The sequence below is a fragment of the Sprattus sprattus genome (genome assembly GCF_963457725.1).
Source record: "Sprattus sprattus genome assembly, chromosome: 2".
Lineage (NCBI taxonomy): Eukaryota > Metazoa > Chordata > Actinopteri > Clupeiformes > Clupeidae > Sprattus > Sprattus sprattus.
The window spans coordinates 60,726,576-60,747,794 of NC_137921.1; the positions used below are offsets into that span (position 1 = coordinate 60,726,576).

The 21,219-nt window shown below is 40.6% G+C and overlaps 2 protein-coding genes across 2 annotated transcripts in view; both read right to left on the bottom strand.

The window, feature by feature from the left end:
* ino80 (INO80 complex ATPase subunit) overlaps positions 1 to 15,631 on the bottom strand; it is a 31,948-nt gene extending 16,317 nt beyond the window's left edge. Inside the window, exons 1-19 of the mRNA XM_080833594.1 lie at positions 15,550 to 15,631; positions 9,866 to 10,039; positions 8,912 to 9,072; positions 8,765 to 8,826; positions 8,513 to 8,656; positions 8,313 to 8,427; positions 8,007 to 8,209; positions 7,443 to 7,496; positions 6,009 to 6,212; positions 5,578 to 5,761; positions 3,924 to 3,991; positions 3,633 to 3,836; positions 3,472 to 3,552; positions 3,141 to 3,236; positions 2,266 to 2,325; positions 2,031 to 2,173; positions 1,568 to 1,652; positions 1,297 to 1,414; positions 528 to 613 (exon numbers count right to left, since the gene is read on the bottom strand). Coding sequence (XP_080689720.1) covers positions 528 to 613; positions 1,297 to 1,414; positions 1,568 to 1,652; positions 2,031 to 2,173; positions 2,266 to 2,325; positions 3,141 to 3,236; positions 3,472 to 3,552; positions 3,633 to 3,836; positions 3,924 to 3,991; positions 5,578 to 5,761; positions 6,009 to 6,212; positions 7,443 to 7,496; positions 8,007 to 8,209; positions 8,313 to 8,427; positions 8,513 to 8,656; positions 8,765 to 8,826; positions 8,912 to 9,072; positions 9,866 to 10,008 — 2,211 coding nt within the window. The 5' untranslated portion in view covers positions 10,009 to 10,039; positions 15,550 to 15,631. The remainder of the gene's footprint in view (positions 1 to 527; positions 614 to 1,296; positions 1,415 to 1,567; positions 1,653 to 2,030; positions 2,174 to 2,265; positions 2,326 to 3,140; positions 3,237 to 3,471; positions 3,553 to 3,632; positions 3,837 to 3,923; positions 3,992 to 5,577; positions 5,762 to 6,008; positions 6,213 to 7,442; positions 7,497 to 8,006; positions 8,210 to 8,312; positions 8,428 to 8,512; positions 8,657 to 8,764; positions 8,827 to 8,911; positions 9,073 to 9,865; positions 10,040 to 15,549) is intronic.
* Positions 15,632 to 16,157: 526 nt separating this feature from the next.
* On the bottom strand, positions 16,158 to 20,919 carry vps18 (VPS18 core subunit of CORVET and HOPS complexes). Its single transcript, XM_080831935.1, has 5 exons — positions 20,558 to 20,919; positions 20,293 to 20,434; positions 19,972 to 20,063; positions 17,410 to 19,280; positions 16,158 to 17,294 (listed from the first exon to the last, which is right to left on the bottom strand). The coding sequence occupies exons 1-5, from the start codon at positions 20,658 to 20,660 to the stop codon at positions 16,566 to 16,568; spliced, it is 2,937 nt and encodes a 978-aa protein (XP_080688061.1). The 5' UTR covers positions 20,661 to 20,919; the 3' UTR covers positions 16,158 to 16,565.
* Between the last annotated feature and the right edge of the window lie 300 nt (positions 20,920 to 21,219).

Here is a 21,219-nt window from a genome sequence, read left to right on the forward strand (position 1 = left end):
AAGAGGGCCCCTGGCTATGTTCGCCTTAGGCCCCCAAATGACTAGGTCCGCCACTGTGCATGTGTCTCAAACAGGATGTGGGACTGTATCCATGGTTACAGACGATTCTTAACGCTCACCCCACAGTTTCTAATGGAACATAACATTACAGCTCTAGTGCATAAAACATTTGATTTATTTTTATATGCAATAGATTGCAGCTATCTTATCTTGAGGTAATCAATGTGTTTACTTAACTGCCTGGTTGTTGTGAGAACACTTGTGATATCTGTTCGGTAAAGCTAGCTATGGTTAGCATCTGCTCACCTTGTGAAACTGGTGACGCATTAGTTAAGTGACTTGCTTTGTAGTCCGCTATTTTTCACTGTTAGCATAGGGATAGCAATCAACTTTTTTTAGAGATAAAATGGGTTTAAAGGTTTTGCAACATACACATGCTTTTAGAAACAGAATAGAATATGAGGTCCTTCAAACAGTTTAAATGTCTAGGGTTACACACTGTGATAAAATGGGACAATGTGGATTACCTTATCTGACAACTCATTCTCAACATCTTTCTTGATTCGGCGAAGCATGAATGGTTTAAGGATCATGTGAAGTCTGGAGAGCTGGTCTTCATTACCATGGCAAAAAAAGACGCAGGATTACAAAAGTTCCTCCAACACAGTACACAAGTCAAAACATACACATCATTTGAACAGGCTTTTCCCAGTCATTGGCTACCACGAGCTAACACCATCTTGTTATTGTTGTTTATATTGAATTGCCTTTGAATAGAGTTGTTGATGTTTTTTTTTTAATTTGATTCCATCTTTGGTGTGTTTGTGTACTGCTAAGGCAGGATAATGGAATAATGTTAATGTTTCCTAATCTCCTGACAGGGACATCACTATTGTCAGACAGTTATCAGTAGTGGGCAAGAGCATATAATGCGCAAATGCAATTATGATAAACTTTCAGGTCTCAATGTACTCAAAATTCACTATTTAAGTCCCCCCCCCCCCAGTATGACAAAAACTATTTGTGATATTTTCTTAAGATTTACACTTTAGTAAGGTGGGTTGTATCCAGGCTCTGGTCCTGAGTTTCCTGTTCGCTTTTCTCTCTCTCTTTGTTTGTTTGTTTGTTTGTTTGTTTGTTTGTTTGTTTGTTTGTTTGTGTGTGTGTGTGTGTGTGTGGTGTGGTGTGTGTGTGTGTGTGTGTGTGTGTGTGTGTGTGTGTGTGTGTGTGTGTGTCACAACTCTTATACTCTTAGGAGCTGATATTTAACTGGAGCAGGTCAAGCAGTCAACTCACTCTCATCGATGGCAGACTTATTCTCTGCGTGGCTTTCGATGTCTTTTGAGAACCACTCATTGAACTCATCATGTGAGTCAAACAGAGTAGGCATGATGAAATGGAGAAGGGCCCACAGCTGAGGAGGGAATGCTTATTATTATTATTATCATCATCATCATCATCATCATTATGATTATCATCATCATCCTTATTTGTATGACTAGTTGTGCCGTTTCAAAAAGAGGCACCGCAAATACACACAGTCTCTGAAGACACCAAAGGGTCTTACCTCAGCCATGGTGTTCTGAATGGGAGTTCCTGTGAGTAGAAGTCTATTTCTGCACTGGAACTGTAAAAGTATCTTCCATCTTACACTGACAAAACAGAAGAGGAGAAAAAACACCAGTTCATTTCAGCTAAATGCATGTATCACAGATGTATACATGTATTCTTGAGGTCTATCTTCATCCGACTTCACCGGGCCAAAGGAACACTTTATGATCTTTCACCACAAAAACCCTTTCAGGAACAAGGTTCTTTCAAAGGAAATCTGACACACATTTGCACTGCTGTAACTGCGCCACCCATCAGATCAAGAGTGGTTGTTCATGAGCAGTGGCAAAATGGACTGAGAGGCAGGTCTGAACATGGGAAGGAAAGGGGACCATTTCCACACCATCCAACAACCTCAGGTGTCGAGGGCCTTGGGGCTTTGGGATAAGAAACATGAGGAGTTGCAGACTTTTCAGTACCTGGTGCTACTCTTCAGGGCCTGGGCCTCATCCAGCACCATATACTGCCACTTCACCCGCTGGAAATACTTGACATCCTGGACAACGAGCTGGTAGCTAGTTATGACGACGTGAAAGGGGGCGTTCTGGGTGTACAGAGTTTTCTGCAGGGGCACAGGAAAGATTAAATAATGTTGTTCTGTCAAACTCATACAAACTCACAAATATACATCTTAGATTGGTATTTGTGTCCTACCTGGCTCCAGAACTTCCTGATGACCTTTCTGTCATGAGGATTACCCCAGTATGGTAACACCTTAAGAAATTATGAATTGATTCATTATAATAATCAAAATGACACAGGGACAATGAGTATGTGAATATATATATATGCGACGAAGATGAGGGTAAGGCAGAACATATATTAACCACTCATATCAGAATACCATTGTTTTTACATTTACATTTTTAAAATACATTTATTTTGGTTTATTATTATATAAGTCCCATTCTGCCATTTTGCTTCCAAAAATGTGGTCACCTTAGTACCTAGCAAATGAACAACTAACATAAGGAAAGTACCTAGTTAGCTATGACGGCTAATGTTGTCATGGTGGATCTGAACTTGATCTATCTTGTCATGGTAGATTCTGATCAAAATGTTTAGATTAGAATCTGTGACTTCAGCTGCTGTCTAGTTAGGACATGCTGACCTGTCTATTTAATGGTGAGTTCAACACATAGCGACAGTTCAATTGGATGATTGGTGCAGTTCAATTGGATGATTCCACTTATATGCTCATTATCGTTAAATCGTAAAATATAATTTTCTCAATTCAAATAACCACAAATTGTTCAGAAATATAGTGTAGGCATTATTAACGTAACGTGAACCCCTATTACATCTGGATATTGTTGATTGGAATATCTCCATTGGAGCAAAAGGCCCATATTCTGCCACCATCACTCCTGTGTAGCTGATTTTTACAGGGTCTTTTTACAGGATGTCACATTCCACAATGAGACACATGAGACAAAGACACATGACATAATTGTCAGTTGATGAGGCTGATATAAGGACAAAGAAAATGATAAAGAAATCATAATACACATCAAATTCTGCATCCTTACCTTGAATTTAGGCACAAAGCGGGAGAATTCCTGGTGCCAATTATTGAGAGTTGAGGCAGGTGAAATAATGAGGAATGGTCCCCAAATGTTGTCACGCTATAATGAAACCACAGAACAAGATGCAGCACAGCCACAGGCGCAAGAAAGAAAGAAGTAGAGGCATCATTAAGACACAGCGCGATAGAAAATGACAGGGGGGTAATGAAACTCACAACATCACAACACAAAATATGACTATCTACATAACGAATCGTGGTCTAGTTTAGAAAAATTATATTCATCATAACAACAACAACGACTTGGCATTTGTCATGAAAAAGGTCATAGCTACCTCTGCAAGGTGAGCCAACAGAGCAATGCTCTGGACTGTTTTGCCTAGACCCATCTCATCTGCAAGGATGCCATTAATGCCCTGTAAAGAGAGGGGTTAATTCACTGTAAGATCTTATTCAATAATTTATATACAAAACAACATACACATCTGGAGTTTACCTGCTCATACAGGTTAGCTAGCCAGTTCATGCCTTTCAGCTGATAGCCCTTGAGCAATCCATCAAAGATGGTGGGCTGTGGAATGTCTTCCTCTGCACGAATCGATGGGTTAGCCAAGCTGTAGCTTTCCCCAAAGCCAGATATGCTGGCCACATGGAGAGATGCGGAGCGACTGTCCTTAGCCTCATCATCAAATATTCTGGTCTGCAACAGGGAAATGGAACATGAGAAATATAAAAGAGGCATCCTTCTTTGATTATTAAACCAATGACACTTTATGACTCAATGTACCCTTGTCTGTTGGATCTTGTAGGCCTCTTTGGCATTTCTCAAAGCTTGAGACTTGTAGTAATCACAATCTGTGGAGGGGTACATAAAAGTGAAAATTGCAGTTGTCAGTCAAAATGCAATTACACTTCTTACTGGGTAGAACTTTTGGTAAGCTTGAAGCAACAGCACTTAATCATTTTACATTAGGTCCCATCATGAAGGAATGGCTAGTTTTATGGGTTCTTATTTCCTGGCTGCGATTTGGTGGCCCCTAGAGTTTCAGGGTGTAACATACTTTTAGAACACCTTCGTAAATACAAATCATGGGTTCCGTTTCAATATGCTCCAAAGCTCCAAAGGCAGTAACACTTCACTCCATGAAAAATCCCACAATTGTATACAGTGAGCATCAACTAATCACTATGCTCCCTGTTCAGAATTATAACGTCACACCAGACTTTTAGTCCTTTAAAATCTGTCTGTACAACACCTAAATGGTTAAAACATGTCCATATGATCAAAAGAAATTGTAATTAGACACGGTCAGCCAAAGTCAGTAAAATCTGATCTTGTAGGCCTCTTTGGCATTTCTCAAAGCTTGAGACTTGTAGTAATCACAATCTGTGGAGGGGTACATAAAAGTGAAAATTGCAGTTGACAGTCAAAATGCAATTACACTTCTTACTGGGTAGAACTTTTGGTAAGCTTGAAGCAACAGCACTTAATCATTTTACATTAGGTCCCAGTCCCATCATGAAGGAATGGCTAGTTTTATGGGTTCTTATTTTCAGGCTGCGATTTGGTGGCCCTTAGAGTTTCAGGGTGTAATTCACTTTTAGCCCACCTTCATAAATACAAATCATGGGTTCCGTTTCAATATGCTCCAAAGCTCCAAAGGCAGTAACACTTCACTCCATGAAAAATCCCACAATTGTATGCAGTGAGCATCAACTAATCACTATGCTCCCTGTTCAGAATTATAACGTCACACCAGACTTTTAGTCCTTTAAAATCTGTCTGTACAACACCTAAATAGTTAAAACATGTCCATATGATCAAAAGAAATTGTAATTAGACACGGTCAGCCAAAGTCAGTAAAATCTGACAGTAAAATTGTCAGTTAAATCTTGTCAGTAAAATCTGAAGTGTAAAAGAACACTAACGTTACCAGTGTCCCATTGTTTATGTGTTAGGGTACTTATCAGTGCCCAAACTTGTATTCATTACATAGGGAACATATTTTCCATTTTGGAAATGAAGGTGTATCAATGGGTAAAAATCCAAATTAGTTGACATACCTGTCCTTGTCTGTGCTGGCTATGACAAAGCCATTGTGTTTTTAACATTTTGGCATAAAGTGGACTATTTGAGTTTGCAAAAAATGGGTACCCTGCAGAGAAAACTGTTTTTTCTTGTGAGAACAGCAATCTCATGTTAAGTCAAAAGGGTAGGACAGCTCCAAATCCAGTATCTAAAAATAAATGCAACATCCTCATGTGTTTTGTAATGCGGGAGAGGTCATTGCTATTTGAACATTCACATGCAGTCATCATTTGTGACGACAAAAATGCCACCAGAGCTATCAGAGCCAGTTCTAGAAATCTAGAGGATTGAGGAACCATTCAAACGCCACTCATAATCCTGTCCAAGGCAGTCAGGGTAGATCTGCTCCTACCATAATCCTCCTGGCCCATGTTCACGACGACCCCTCCGCCAATATCGATCTGCCTCTGGGAAGACTTGTCCTCCAGCTTCTTCAGGATCTCATCCTGGGTGCTGTCCTGTTTGCCCCCAATAAAGTGAGCATACAGCTCCGTCTGGGTGATGAGGAAGTTCAGCTTTCTCTGTTGTCTCTTTGCCTGCAAACACACATGAGAAAACAAGGTGCTAATGGTTTCTTTACGCAGACAGTGATGCACTATATACTCAAGGCAGGTCAACCTAAAGAGTCAGAGGGTAGGTGTCACTTGCAATAAATCACTGCAGAGGAAAACACACTACCAAAATGATTTAAACCAGTGAAGTGCTGGCCAATGAACACCACAAGGCCAGTTCAGAGTGTGTGTTTGCATAGATACACATTACTATGTCATTTGTAGTATATACCTCTTTCATCTCCTCATCCAGCCTGCGCTGCTCCAAGGCTTCTTTCTCTGCACGCTTGCGGTGCTCCTTCTCCACCTTCTCATACTTCTTCCAGTACAGCAGCATCTCCTTGGTGAGCCGACGGGCACGTGGCAGAGTCTCTTTGCAGTTCTTCTGGGCCTGGATGGCAGCCCGGCGGACCTCGCGCATGCATTGGTGTGCCAACTGAAGCCCAAAAAGAATGTGCACAAACACACAATCAAGCACACACACACACACAATAAAATGGGGCATGTTCTCACGACTAATATTTAATACTGGTAGTTGGGATGAATGATATGGGATACAAAAGTAACAACATATAACTATTGGCCAGTTAAACTTTAATAGCTGAAAGCATAGTGTGGCCTAAGTTATAAGACCTTTAGAGGTTGCAGTCAACATTGAGATGTAAGAGCACCCAACAGGTTTGAAGACGACACTAATATTGAATGAAGTCAATGGATTCCAATGCCAATATTAACACATTATAATGACGGTTCAGTTTCTCTTCTTATCATGGAGTGCATCCTAACCAACACCCTTTACTACCATTCACTGCAACAGTACTTTGAACTACACCTCAGTGAGACATAGCATTGGTTTGTACATTTCAGAAGTTAACCTCCTATTCCTTCCTCTGATATTTTTAGCAGAAGTGAGAATTGCCTTAAAGGTATGCAAAAACATTGGTAACAACAGCACAGTTTGTATTAATAAAAGCTTGCTAACATGCACATTGTGTCCTTTGGCAATATACAGTTGGTGACTTTGTGCTGTGAAAGCTTCTCTTACAATTTCATGAGGTGGACTGTCCTGGACCCTAGAACTATCTAGTGCATAGCCTGGGCGACTAGCGGGTAAGTCTGGTGTGTTTATCAGTCTTTCACACGACCATAGACATTTAATTATCCTACTAGTTGGGGTCATCTGTTAGGCAAATCTGTGCTCTTGCCCTTTGTGGGCATGGACAGATGTTGATAATCAACTGTTTATAAAAATAGGCTTTATTCTAGCCTATAAAATGTGACTGGAGATAGCCCTAAACATACCAACATTTCCAATTAAAAAATATGTGCAAATGTAGCAGACACACAATGTACGTCCATGTTGGCTAACACCCACCAGCTCAAATTACAATTAATATAATTGCAAATTGAATATTTTCAGCTACAACATAGCCTTAAGCCTATGGACATGCCCAGTTGAATGTCCAGGGTTGAATACCGTTTCTGTATTTTTAGTAGGTGTGCCCTCGTTTTCACTTCTCCCACATAGTCCTTTACATGGCACTATCATACGTTGTACTCAATACCAATAACATGATGTTCCATAAGCATAGTAAAATGAATGTTATCACAGAAATTATAACTTTGCCCAAACCTAAGTAGAAGAAATAGACCAGTGGAGTGTTACCTTTTTGGCATTTGATAAAACGAAGTTCTTCGCAGATGCTTTCTGTTTAAATGCCTAGAATGAGAGATACCAATAAAGATCAGTTTCACATTTTGGTTAACAAGACATAGGCTGCGGTCTGATAGTCTTTGTTGCTTAAAAGGTTTCCTATCTGAGTGAAATTACCCAGAAGTATCTTAGTGCTAGAGCTGATCGAATTTTCTGAATGTGTGAGGAAAGATGCTTCCATGCTTCCTTTCTTATTTCCTTTAGCATAGGCTACACTGGACCTCCCTTTACAAAGGAAAGGAGATAATGCCCACAATTCCTTGCGGCAGCAACATTTAAAGACCCACTTCAATAGCATCCGTAATCACATAATAAAGTAGGATAAAGAGTGCAGCCGGATTCTCTCAGCACCATGGTAGTCTTTTCCGTAGTCCCTATGATTTCTCATTCTCATCTTTCCTTGACCTCATGACGTTTTCCATGGAGGTCAAGGAAAGGTGGTTAGGAAAGGACATGGGACTATTGCCTATCTGACTGCAGCCGCATACATTATTTAGTGTCTGCCATCTTTTTTACCTTTGGATTCTCTTTTTTTGCAATGGTGAGCCAGACTTTTCGTCTCCTTGCGTTTAGTTGCTCAATGGTTAAGTGCTTCTTCTTGGACATGGGAAGAGGAATATCATGAGTAAACTTGGCAAAGATTTTGGTGACATATGGCCGTCCCTCTGCACCCGGGTCATCACCTCTTTTCTTCTTTTTCTTGACCTTCTTCAGTTTTGCTGCCAGGGGAATAAAGACTGTTAGTCCTCAATTCTCCTTTCCACCTGCTTCTTATCTATTATTTAGGTTTTTTTCTATGATCATTTTGGCCCACGCTCATACATTTTTTCTCCTCCTTAAACTTCTTCTTCTTTGGCCCATACAGTTGGCGCTGTTGTTCATAGAAGGGGTCGTGGGACGAGAGGAGACCCGTACTGTAATACTGATACTGCTGCAGCTGTGGTCACACAAAGAGAGAAACACGTGAAGTTCTTCTCTCATGACCATTAATGGAAAACAGGAAATATTCCTGTATCTCTCACCTCGCGGTCTGCATGAAACTTGCTCTGGTGGAGTCTGGTGAGTTTGTGGAGCCGCAGCATGTCTTGTAGCTCTTCATTGGACAAAGAGAAGTCCGAGTCACTCACGTCAGACTCAGAGTCAGTCTCATCACCGAGGAGAATGCCCTAGAGGGAGAAACAGTGCACACACTTTAAATATTGGACAGAAGACACAAGCCACATATTGGAGTGTATGCTTCCAGCCCACAGACTAGACATTGAGACAATACACACCTTCAACCACTTTCTACTCTTCTTCAACTTGGAGAAATTGTACAAATTTCCTTTGTTTTGTTCTGTAGAGAAGATTGTTATGATGGCAGTTAGACATAGAAACATAATGCTAAAAAAAAATCTCTGACTCTCCAAACTCAAACTCACCAAACAGCAGAGCTCCATTCAATGGGCTACATTCTGAGAGCCTGCTCCTTCTCCCACACTCTGTGGGGTCTGCAGGTTCCTTTTTAATTGCCTGCGGAAGAGCGTCTGGGTCTGAGGCCAGAAGAGAGGGACCCTCATCCACAGAGTCTTCACTGTCATCACTGGGGCATAACAGAAAACCAAGCTTAGAAAACGTAACAATGCTCAAACATGATTTATTATAGACTAGAGTGAAATCACCAACACACTTAGAACATGTAACAATGCTCAAACATGATTTAATATAGACTAGTGTGAAATCATCAACACACTTAGAACATGTAACAATTCTCAAACATGATTTACTCTAGTGTGAAATCACCAACACACTTAGAACATGTAACAATGCTCAAACGTGATTTATTATAGACTACAGTGAAATCACCATCAAACTTAGAACATAACATTGTTTAAAGATGCAGAGAGAAAAAAACAGCAGAATGCAAAACGTATTTGAGACATCCAGATTTTCCATGTAATGTTTTTAAGAAATGACAGGCTATGTGTTCCATGATCGATGGCCCACCATATAAAATTCTGACGTAAATAAACCAAGCTTTGTTTGTTCACATGTTATCACCAATTCAAACTATGGCAGGAAACAGCCAAGTCAACCCTGAACCTCTGAATTGTGGCATTTAGTGAGGCATGGCAAGATGATTCAATCCATATTTAGCATACCCAGACTAGCTTGACACTCACATTTAAGTTTCCATATATTTATTTGGCAGGTATTAAATGCATAGCTATGTTATTTTAGTTGAATGGCCATTTAATATATATCTAATAGCCAATTGGTTCAACTGTGGTAAAAGTTTTGAAAATCATTACAATTCGTTGGTAACAGCACCTCTGTGTCAGTGTTAGTTTGGAACAATCATTGATGTGTTAAATCTTCAGAAAAGTCTGATTTACCTGGAAATGTCTCCATTGAAGGTACTGGCTGTTTGCCACAAGAAGGAGTCCAATCTCAATGAGCGCTCCAGGTGCTGCAGGTGCACAGGCTTGGCCAGCTTAGAGCAGGCTGTGGGCTCCGTCTCATCTCGCTGGGTGGCCATGGAGAGGATGACCCATACAGGGCACAGATACCTAAGGCAAAGGTTAGGATTTCATTCAACAGATTTACTTATTTATTTGAACTAAAAAAAATACATATCATATACATTTCAGATTACATACATTTGAATGACATAAAGTTTTGTAATTGGCTTTTTTGGAAAAGTAGACCATTTTCTCAGTGCAGGTATTGTTGTTATGATTTCCTAAAAATGAATAGATACAACAAAAGACATGGCAGAGGGACATTTACGTCCGCTTTGGTGTGATCATCCATCACAGCCTGTATTGCCCTATGGGTGACAGAATGACTAATCCGATCTTCAAAGAGGTCAGGGGGTAAGTCAGCATAATATTTATATAACATCACACCCACAGGCCAGAGCTAGATTTAAAAGCATGCGCACCACTGATGCATGCACTCTTCTTTTTGAATCCAGTTCCAAACAGGCTCACCTGGATGGATGTGGGCACATGATGTGAGACAGCTCACCCAGCATCACAGCCCTATACTATAAACCTCTAGAGCGAGCAATACAAGCATGCCGCTAATGTGAACTCCATACCAGGAAGCTGACACTCATTGCATGTGCAGCATTCAGTAACACTGTGAGCCACTGTCATTCAAAATTCAGCAACCAAACCAACCTCGATCAGCAGGAGTTATCAAGTGCAGAGTTCAACAAAGGATTGCTCCACGGGTTGAAAAATGACTTGCCAGTTCAAATCAGTTGAAATTCAGAGAGCATCAAATCACTTTCAAATGTTCATGTTCCTGTTGTTGTTGTCCTTGATGAAGGCAATATCATGTATTTTGATTGAACTTTGGAAGAGGGTAGTTATGTCTAACATTTACTGACCATTGTAACCATGTCCTAACACAACAGTTTATGGATTTCAGTTTTCAAGGTCGGTCACATAAAGTGGGATTAAAGGAAATGTTACAGGCTCTGAAAGGGCTCATCAGTGGTAGAGCTCCTAGTTCACAGGCTACTTGGGGACATATTTTAACCCAGAACAGCATATAGGGTGAAAGAAAGAGTTAAAGACACCTCGGGAATTTGGCAAGGTTTTGAGACTGCACCAACATGATGTCAGTAATACCTAGAGAACCCTGTTGGATTCTGCACTGCATTCAGCCCACATGTTTGGGACCGAAGAAACAGCTGAAGGTGCCTGGGGAAGATTGAATTGCATAGGTTTTTTTCTTTAGTCTGTTATATGGCTTCTTAAGAAAATAGCTTTTTGAGTGTGGACTAAAGTGTGGCCTAAAGGAGTTATCAGAGGCGACTAGTCAGTGATTGTGGGTGAGGCATTCACAGACTATTTGAGAACAGGTGCCTTAACTTGTCCTGGGGGGGGGGGGGGGGGGGGTGGGAGGTTCTGTATATAACTGAAAAGGAAATGCAGGCAGTTCTGCACTATAAGATACTGTATGTAATTGTGATTTATCTTGTTGCAGCAAAACAATCACCACACTAACAGTTTCTTCTCAAAACAGTTCTCTTTTTTTGCATGAATGTATCTTCCAAAGAAATCAATTATATATATATAAATATATATAAGTCCCAAAATAATAAAAGTACAGGTGGCAGCCATGTTTTTCCCAACTTGGAGGGACTATGTTTGCATTCACCCAGTCCAATAATAATAATAATAATAATTATTATTATTATATAATTACTGCAGTTCACTGGTAATCTTACCCTCTGTTATTAAATGTCTGGACACAATAATTGTCTGGCTGTGTACATATTAATGAGCAACATCCCTGGCACTGGAACTCTGCATTCAGAATCTTTATGTATTTTCTAGTGCTGTCAGTTTAACGCGTTATTAACTGAATCACTCTTTCGGATATGGAAAAAAAAGCCACTGTTCTTTTTTGGAATGTTAAAGTAACACTATGCAACAATTTTACATTTTTTGAGGTATGTTTTTATAGGCAACTAGTTTTAGTACTTCAAATTAATTTTGATAGCAAATGGTCATGTGAAGTACAGATAAACACCTATGCCTTTCCCACTAGCCATCCAGGATATGCATTATGTTTATCTGTTTACCGGGCTGGAATACCCTGCAAAAATGGAAGACAAGCTTTCAAAGCATGACACCAGTTAGTGTGTTGGACAGCTTATATCAGTGTCAACTGGGCTGTTGGTGGTGATTGCAAGGTTTTTGCATGCCTTTTAGGTAGTTTGCTCACTAGTTTTGGAACAGAACTCTGTAGTGCTGCTTTAATAGTTGTTTCTTTTTTCTTTGCTTTATTGTTCTATTTTTTGATTTGTTGACTTGAAAACACAAAAAGAAAGAAACAGCGAAGAAAACCTTTGGCTTTGTGAGGCATTCTATCATTTTTGTCCTTATATAATATACTATGAACAAACTGTGGTGCAACAGTTTCCTTTAGGATATTCAGTGAGGGGGCCACCTGCCTCATCATTTGATTGTGCCTACCACCCGTTGGAATATTAACATACAATTATATAAGGTTATCTCTTCCTAATGTAAAGTACAGCTTTTTAGCTATTCAAGGCGTTATCCGAAGGAAAAAGTGAATGTTATGGCCGGTTAACCAGGACAGCGACCGGTCGAAGGTCAACCTCATGTTTGTGGCACTTTTCTATGTTTGAAAGGTAGAAGACATGTGATTGTTGTTTCACCAGTAGTCTTCACAGAGCCTCCTCGGGTTGCAAATTAACTTGAGTTTAATATGTCTATTTGAACTATTATTTGTAATGTTATCTAGCTAGTAATATAAAATGTTACCTTAGCTAGCTAGCAACCAGGCAGTAAGTAAACATAGCTAGCTGCATGGGCTGAAATACATATCACTGCCAAACTACAGACACAGAGTGATCACAACCACTTGTGGATTATGATCAATGGTTCCAAAAGAGCCATAGCAAATCCAGAGAGAAATAATTGCTAATGTTTCGGTGTAATCCCACAAGTCTCCCATGGACATCAATGGGGTGAGGGCTTCCTCTGGTCTGAATAAAGGGGGATAAGTACCCCCTCTCCCTTGCAAACAGGGAAGAGGTCATCTGTTTGCAGCGTTAACTCTGCCTCAATCCTCACCACTCGACAGCCACCTTGGTAACGCCTCTGAACAGCTATTTCAGGGCACATAGAATTCTATCTAAACGAATGGGGAGAAATCCATAGCTCAACATAGGATGGTCAAACAGACATCACATGCATCACTTGAATCTGCTTTAAAATCTGACATATGCGGTGTGAACATTTAGTAACCAACCACTCAAATAAGGCTTAAAAAAAAACTTTATTCTTTGTGCAAATTTGCATTGTGTCTTTAGCGGTAAAGGTGGAAATAAACTAAATGTTCAGGTGAAGTGAAACGTCAGATATGCCGTTTCCGACAATGTAATTGGCACTTTATAATACAGGGCAGTTACACTTGTGCCATATTTAGCGTCACAGATTCTCCCGGTTCCCCATTCATTTTCCTGTCAGTGACTTGTGTCTTTCCCTTCTAACGTCTCTAGCTTTGTTAGAACTGTTCACTCGCCCACTAAATAGTGCACTATATAGTGAATCAGCCATTTTGTAGTGCTGTTCGAATTCTCAACTGAAAAAGTATTCACTACTAAGTGCACTATAAAATTCCTGCACATGCTGCAATATGTACACTACAACAGAGCCCATCTTTCTCCAGTACACAATTTATTGCAACAAACTGATGGGTTATGCCTAAATGATGACTGAAACTTTCAAATGAGAACCTTTAGAATAGAGTCCATTGCAAATTAGCCTGTTATTATACTTTGTATAGGCCATCTTCATTTTAGTACAGTGAAGGAAATCAAGAAAACATTCTTAATGCTTATGAAACGAAAGCCACATTAAACCTTTGAATAACGTGGAAAATATATACTGCATTTGAGCTGTATATCACATTTGTAGACGTGTAACCGCCTTTAATTCTTGCAGTTGCATCAGTGGTAAACTGTTCTATCGCGTTTGCCTATTGCTTAGTTATGGAATGTTTTGCAATGTAGTGTCCAAAATCTGCCCGTTGTTTTAACATCTGATTCCCTACATAGTGAACTTAATAGATTTGTCAGTAACATAGTGAGTGAGTGGACAATCAGAACACAGGTGCTGTCTCTGCTTCAGTAGAGCCCCATGTTTACTTCCGTTTGACAGCGTGCTGCGTGTGACGTCTTGTTATTGTTCTTATGAGCATGCGGGTCAGTTCAGGACCCTGACCAGTTCACACTGGAATATCAAACAAATCTAGACAGTCAAACAATGGGATCTGAGAAATTCATCCTAAATGAGGTCAAAGACAGAGTCAGAGTGCACGTATCTATGTCCGCTATTGCCACTGACTCCCTGTCAAGACAATATAGGGTGCTGATCGGGGGAACCAGTAGTCCACCCATGCCATACTGCAACAGCCTCCCCGATTGTCGGCTTAAGTTATGTAACTAATTAGACTTCGCTAGTATTTTGTATTCATGTGAGTTAACCTTACACTTTGCTTACGTTTTCTGTAATTTCCTATCTCAAATTAGCTTTCAGAAATGATTGACGTTACCCACAACAAACTAGCAAACGGCACGAGTGAGGTTTGGCTAACTAAAATAGCCCTGGTAGCGTTAGCTCAAAACGCTAACTGTCTGTTATTTATTTTTTAACACAACCTTTACGTAGTTGTATCAAAACCCGTAGCAGCATCAAAACCCGTAGCAGCTATAACTTTACATGAGTCATTAGGTTTATTATATGATCTGGGGGCCAACGTGATGTAGATCATCTTATGTTCCGGCTAGCTGCCATACGCTATCAACCTATATAACGTTAGCATAATAATGTGCTATTGTGGGTAATATTGCTGCTAGGCAAGCCCTAGCAGCTAATTTGCTCACACTTGTGGGTAATATCGCTGCTAGTTAGCTAGCGTGGCAACTGCGATAGCTAGCTTAGCAACTGAGCTAGCTAGCTCATGTCAGCTAACGTTGGCCCGCTAGCTCATGTCCGCTAACGTAGCGACATACCCACTGTGCTCGTCCACCTTGACAACATAAAGCTGAGCACAATTATAGTAATACTGAAACCAATCGTCTGGTTTGGCCCACTGCTTTAAGTAGGTGTTTGCTTTGAAGGGATTTCAGCTGTTAGCAGTAGATTTCACGAATCAGCTAAGACACTTGCACCTGTTTAGCTATGGGTCAATGTAAGTTAACTTAAACCAGGCCGTACGGTAATTTTCTGATTGCCCAGTTCCCAAATTTCAGTCAAAATTTTAATAATTCAAATGGGGTGTGTCTCTTTAAGGGGTTTCATGGGACAACTGAGCAATGTTATTGAGGTAACATTAAACCATTTAGATACTGAACCATCTCTTGTTCTCTGATAAGCACACTACAGAGCTTGCCCTCGAACTCCTCGCGTCTAATCGTTGTGGGAGTCGAGCAACTGGGCTCTACGACCCTAACATTCAGCTAACACTTTTCTCCCTCCCGGCCATCTTTACCCCATTGCTCCTCCATGTTTTCTCATAAACACTTGCTCACCTTGGGCCCCGTGTCCCCCTTTTCGCTCGATCTCTGCCGCTGCCAACTCTGCGCTCTCTGCCTCCAAAATGGCGGTTGTGGGTACAGACTGATTCTGAGAGCGTAGGGTCGGCAGTAGAAGAGAGGCGGCCACTTTCAGTAACTGAGAGTGCAGGGACACGGCGCCATGGCGAGGACAGAGAAACGAACAGGCCTAATGAACGATAGCAGAGAGGTCCATCTTTCCACCCATGATTTAGCCAAGGTTTGACAGCACCTTTCACTGAATAGTACCGATAAAGAATATGTGTTAAAATATACAATTATCACGGTCGTGTACTGTTCTCCAAAACAAAAACCAGTTTGTGTTAGACATGCCAGACATCTATTGGTACAGTCTGAAACCTTCCGAAGATTTCCGAGTGGAGATGACGTAACTGTAGGAAAGTCTGAGTAACAAAGTATCGCGAGTGCGCGTTATCTGGAATGTGCTCAACCCCATTCGTTTCTGTATTGTCACTACTGCATCACTGGTCAATTAAGTACTGTTATCATTTTTAATGAATATTAGCGAGATACGTATGTACAGAAAAGCAATCCCTGTATTAAGCTATATACTATTGTGCACATAAATCATTATTTTCATCTGTTTTGCTCACATTCAAATATTAAATGTAATGCCAGTATGAAGGGCATGATCATTAAGTACTATATATTGTACATGAATATTACATAATTTTTATGACAAAATCATTCCAATAACTTAAAGAAAACAATCATTGGAATTTGCTTTACAACCACGGAAGGTTCTCATTAAATCATTTCTGGGAAAACTTCAACATGGCATTCAAAACTAAATATCTGTTCCTTCCAACTAATTACCATTTTCAACTGTGATTGATTTGAGAATACATTTCCAAATAAACAAGCTGCAGAAAAATCATGAAGCAACATACAAAAGCATTCTAATAACAGACATTCATTAGCCGTTTAAGATCTTTACATACGACAGATCTAGAGAATGGTGGAAGGCATTCTCATAACCAGGTTGATTTCTCCTCTTCAAACTTCTCAGGATCAATAAACGGCTTATCTATAGCCTTGATCATCCGCTCACCACAGTACACACACTCAGATGCAATGATATCATCAATATCAGACTTGATCTGTTCACGGCTCACATGGTTCATTCCCAAACTGACTGTATCATCATCCTTTGGCTTATGGCGAGACTTTGTTGTTAAGGTAACACCTGCAAGCTTCTTCTGTAGCTCCTCTAGCTTGGTCTGCTCGTGTGTGTAGAGGTGCGTACTAACCTCCTGAAAGAGGCAGTCATAGTGGTACATATGGCCACACAGAAAAAGATAGAAGGGACGGTTAAGCAGCGGAAAGTCACAAGTCGCACATTTCTCCTGAGACTCGACCACACCATACTTGTTCCTCATCTCCAGGATGTCCTCTCGTATACGTTTAGCGCTCTCTGTAGCCTCCTCCATCTCCTGTTTCAGCCCCTCAATGTGCTGATTATACTCCTCCAACGAATTGCATATGGCCTCTTTAAAGTGGTCAATGGTAACAAAATCTGGGAAGAATGGCAAGATGTCCTCAATCTTCAAAAGGTCACAGCTGGAGAGGCAGTTCATAGCCTTCTTGACATCCTTCTCTTCCTGCACAACATGCCGAGCAATTTTCAGCCACAGCTTCTTTCTCAACTCTTCATCATCCTCTGGAAGGTCTGCACAGGACTTGGCCAGGTCCACATCCACCTGTATATATAAACAAAACAACATTGCTTACTAATGACCATCTAAATGGTAATGATTAAGTGCTTCAATTCGAGTATAATAAATACAAAAAAATAAATTAACTGGCACTCCAAACCTGCAATGCTAAATCCACAGCCTCTTCGTACAGCTCCATAATCTTGTAGACAAGGACGCATGCCTGTAGATATCCATGTTCGGCACACAACCGTAGGGCATATTTCAAATCATAGTTGATTTCTGAAGCTTGTGTGCCAGCCTGCTCTAGGTACCATAAGAGTGAGTCAGGCTTATATTTTGCATATAGAGACAGTAAATAATTGTGGATGGCTTCTTCTTTTACTTCAAGCTGATATACACAGAATTCCATGTAACGAATGGTCTCATTGATCTGCTGATTACTTCCCATCTGACTGTAGTTCACCAGAGCTGGAATGAGCTTCTTGGGATCAAGTCTGTTTCCCATTTGGATCCAGGCATCCACCACCTTCTTGGGTATGTGCTGCATTAAGACAGGAGAGAACTTGTAGAATAGCTTCTCATCACAATGTTTCGATAGAACTTCCAAAGCGGCACTGTAGTCATCATGTTGACAGTGGTGTGAGATCACTCTCTCGTAGTCTTGCATGATGACTGAAAAGTACACCATGTCATCTACATTGCCATGACTGGCCAGCAGATCATAAATAGTGTCTCTGTTGTTGTAGAAACTTTCTTTGTGTTTGCTGCTGCCGAGGAAGCGTCTGAACTCATCACGAGTTTGTTGGAGGAGAGTATTCTTGCGGTCATCAGACTCGAGAAGGCCAAGTCGATTGAGGTAAAGCTCTGTCAGCCAGGTAGCAAGCAAGGTAATCTGAGTCTTCTCACTTGGCTTCAGATTGTTCAGTTTTTTCAAGAGGAACTCTTTCAGGGCTTCTTCCTGCTTTGCTTCAATAAACTTGAGCGCAATCTCCTCAAAGTAATTCTGGGTTAGAGCATAACACTTTGCGCTCTCCAGGTAACGCTTATTCTGAAAGCAGTGATCTGCCTCTTTGGCAAGGACCATGTCCATGCACTCGGGACGTTCCCGACAGTATTCCTTGGCCAAATCAAACTTGTTCATGTTCATGTACATCTGCCAGACATCTCTTGCTTCCCTCTGGATGTGATAGCGAAACACAGCCTTCTCTGTGTAAATCCACACCATGCCTCCTGCAGGGTCTTTGATCATCTTTTTCAAGGTGCCAAATTTATCAGGAAATACATCCTCGTGTACCACTTGTCCATTTAAGGTGCAAATGGCTTTCACTCTGTCTGGAAGGAGGAGCAAGAAATGAAACTGGGTGAGCACAATTGATATAGGCTTGTTGAAATTGAAGTCAATATCCGGTGTGTACTCCCACACTTGGACATCGCTAAGGAGGGAGTCAGGTCTGACATAGTCCAGCTGGCCATATAACACACCATTCCCCATCATCCAGGCAAAGGCTTTGGGACATGTGCGAAGTTTGGGGGTATAGAAGGTAATTTCACTGTAGCCCATGTTGACAGGGAACTCCTGGAAACTGGGCAGAAGCTCCTGGTTTTGAGCGAAGATGGAACTAAAGCCCTGCGCCTCAGATCCCTCTGCCACCTTCCCCACAAACTGAAAGAGACGCTTCCGAGTCGTGGCAATTATGAAGTACTTGGACTCCATACCACGTTCAACCTCAAGACAACAGATGGGCACTGGCTTCCCATCCTCCTCCAGAGAGTGGACCTGCCTGAAGTACTGATCTGGGGTAGTGTTGAATAAGCTACCCTCTGAGGCAGAGATCTCAGCTTCAAAGATAATGCCTTGGCTGGTGCCCACAAGAATGGGCCCTGTTGTCACCTCAGTTCCCAGAACTTTGTTCCAACCAACACTTTCAATTAGATGACCCCTCCACCTTGAAAGGCTTCGGATCTTCTGGGTGTTTCTATTCAGATAGACACATTCACTTGAGGTAAGGCTGATTACCAGGTGAGAACCTAAAAGAGAATAGAAGTAAAATATTTGTGAAAAAAGTGCTGTAAATACACTATTATAACAAATAGTTGTCAACTCTTAAACATAATTGTCATTTACTCATAGTACATACAGCTCAAAGATGCAATTACATTAGGTTTGAATGTCCTACTACTGGAAACATCATATTCCGGTATACCATGATACAATGGCAGTCATTCATTTGGCTTGGTCAAAATATTTCAATTTTAAAAGTTAAAAATGTGGGTTAGATATGGTCTTTAAAAGAACCACATAAAACTAATGCAGTAAAATTAACCAGCTCTTTGAAGCACTGTATTTTTAGTTGAAGACAGCATTCATTAATTCATCAAAACACAAAAAAAAAATCAGCAAGATCATATTAAATTCACAGAAGATACTTTTTTAGTGTTGAGACATTTCATTCAAACTTTCAGATTCATAACCGCATCCTTTACATCATCTTTTAAAATGTGTAATTCAATAAAAATGCTTTTTAAGATTATAATCATCACATATCCCTCAATGGCAAGACTGGACATATATGTATGAGCCTGGCACCCTAAAGGCCATAAAAAAAATTCCATACCTGGTACCATAGATTATTGTACCAACAACACAGAAGATTACTTACTGCAAAAGCATAATACATGCCTAAAGTCACACATTCAAAAACTGAGGTGTAAGCAGTACCTGTTGGGTCGAGGAAAAGTTTGTGCACTTTGCTGTCATCTTTACGGCCCAATTCTACTTGGTTCGGCTGATCTGGTTTTCCTAGATCAATTCTTAAAAACATACAATATATTATTTAGAGATTCTTCCACTTAGGGTACATGATGTGAATTAAATGGAAGTGTGCAGGCTGTCCTATGTCTTGTAGGCCAACTAAATTCCAGAAACAGGATACCATTTCAGTCTGTCTAATCAATTAGATAATTCAGCATACTGTTATCTATTTTAATGTGCTAATGAGAAGTGTGTGTGTGTGTGTGTGTGTGTGTGTGTGTGTCATACCTAAGAATGGTGTCTTTTCCCAAACTCATGCAAAGCTGGTTGCTGCATACTGCAAAATGGTTTATCTTTTCAGGAGGAGAAAAATCAATCCTTTGTTTGTTGAATATGGGTTTCTCTTCCTCCAGCCGTACATTCACAAATCCTTAATAGCAAAATAGACATAAGTGGCGGTTATGACAGAATAATACAAATTGTAATACAAAATTACTTTATGTACGACATATAGAGGGACATGTAAATACACCATTACGATATAGCCTATTACCCGAGTGTGTTATCCCAATGTTCGTTGCCGACAAGCGGTTATGCAGATGAGCAGGGAGACGAACGTTTTGAGAGTCTTCATATTCATCAAGAATAGAGGCCATGTTAGCATGTGTCCGACAAATATAAATACGACGAATGTGTAATTCCTTCGTTACGATAGGAAAATAAGTGTTTGCATTGCGGAAGAAGCGGAGTTGCTAATTCAACGGCTAGCCAACTTTAAAGTCTGGGTCGTTATCCTCGATTGACTAAAGAAGAGCTACCGCAAACTTTAGCAAGGAACTTCTCATCAATATACAATTACAGAAAGAAAATGTATGTGAAAGTGTTTCCTCACGATCGACACTGAAGCAAGCTCATAGTAGGAACGCCTCACCGAGTACGAAGACAGGACTAGTCAGGTGATCAACATATCATGTGACTCCCATCAGGGACGCACAAGGGCTGCAGTAAGGAGCTCTGTTTTGCTATGTCTATGCTTAGGAAGGTTCCTAACTCATGATGTCTATGTCCTAACTGATGTAAATGCCCCGGAAGTATTTTAGTGGAAGTCATGATTGAATTCTCTAAATAGTGAAGGAAAAGTAGGCCTACTTCAGTGCTTCCATTCTCATCTCAATTAGCATAAGGCAGTGGTGGGAGGTGACTTTTAAGCAAGAT

Coding starts and splice junctions, on each gene's coding strand:
- vps18 (XM_080831935.1), bottom strand. CDS start 20,660: ATGGCCTCTATTCTTGATGAATATGAAGACTCTCAAAACGTTCGTCTC. Junction 20,435..20,557: donor CATTGGGATAACACACTCGG/GTAATAGGCTAT, acceptor TTTGCTATTAAG/GATTTGTGAATGTACGGCTG. Junction 17,295..17,409: donor CTGTGGATTTAGCATTGCAG/GTTTGGAGTGCC, acceptor TTATATATACAG/GTGGATGTGGACCTGGCCAA.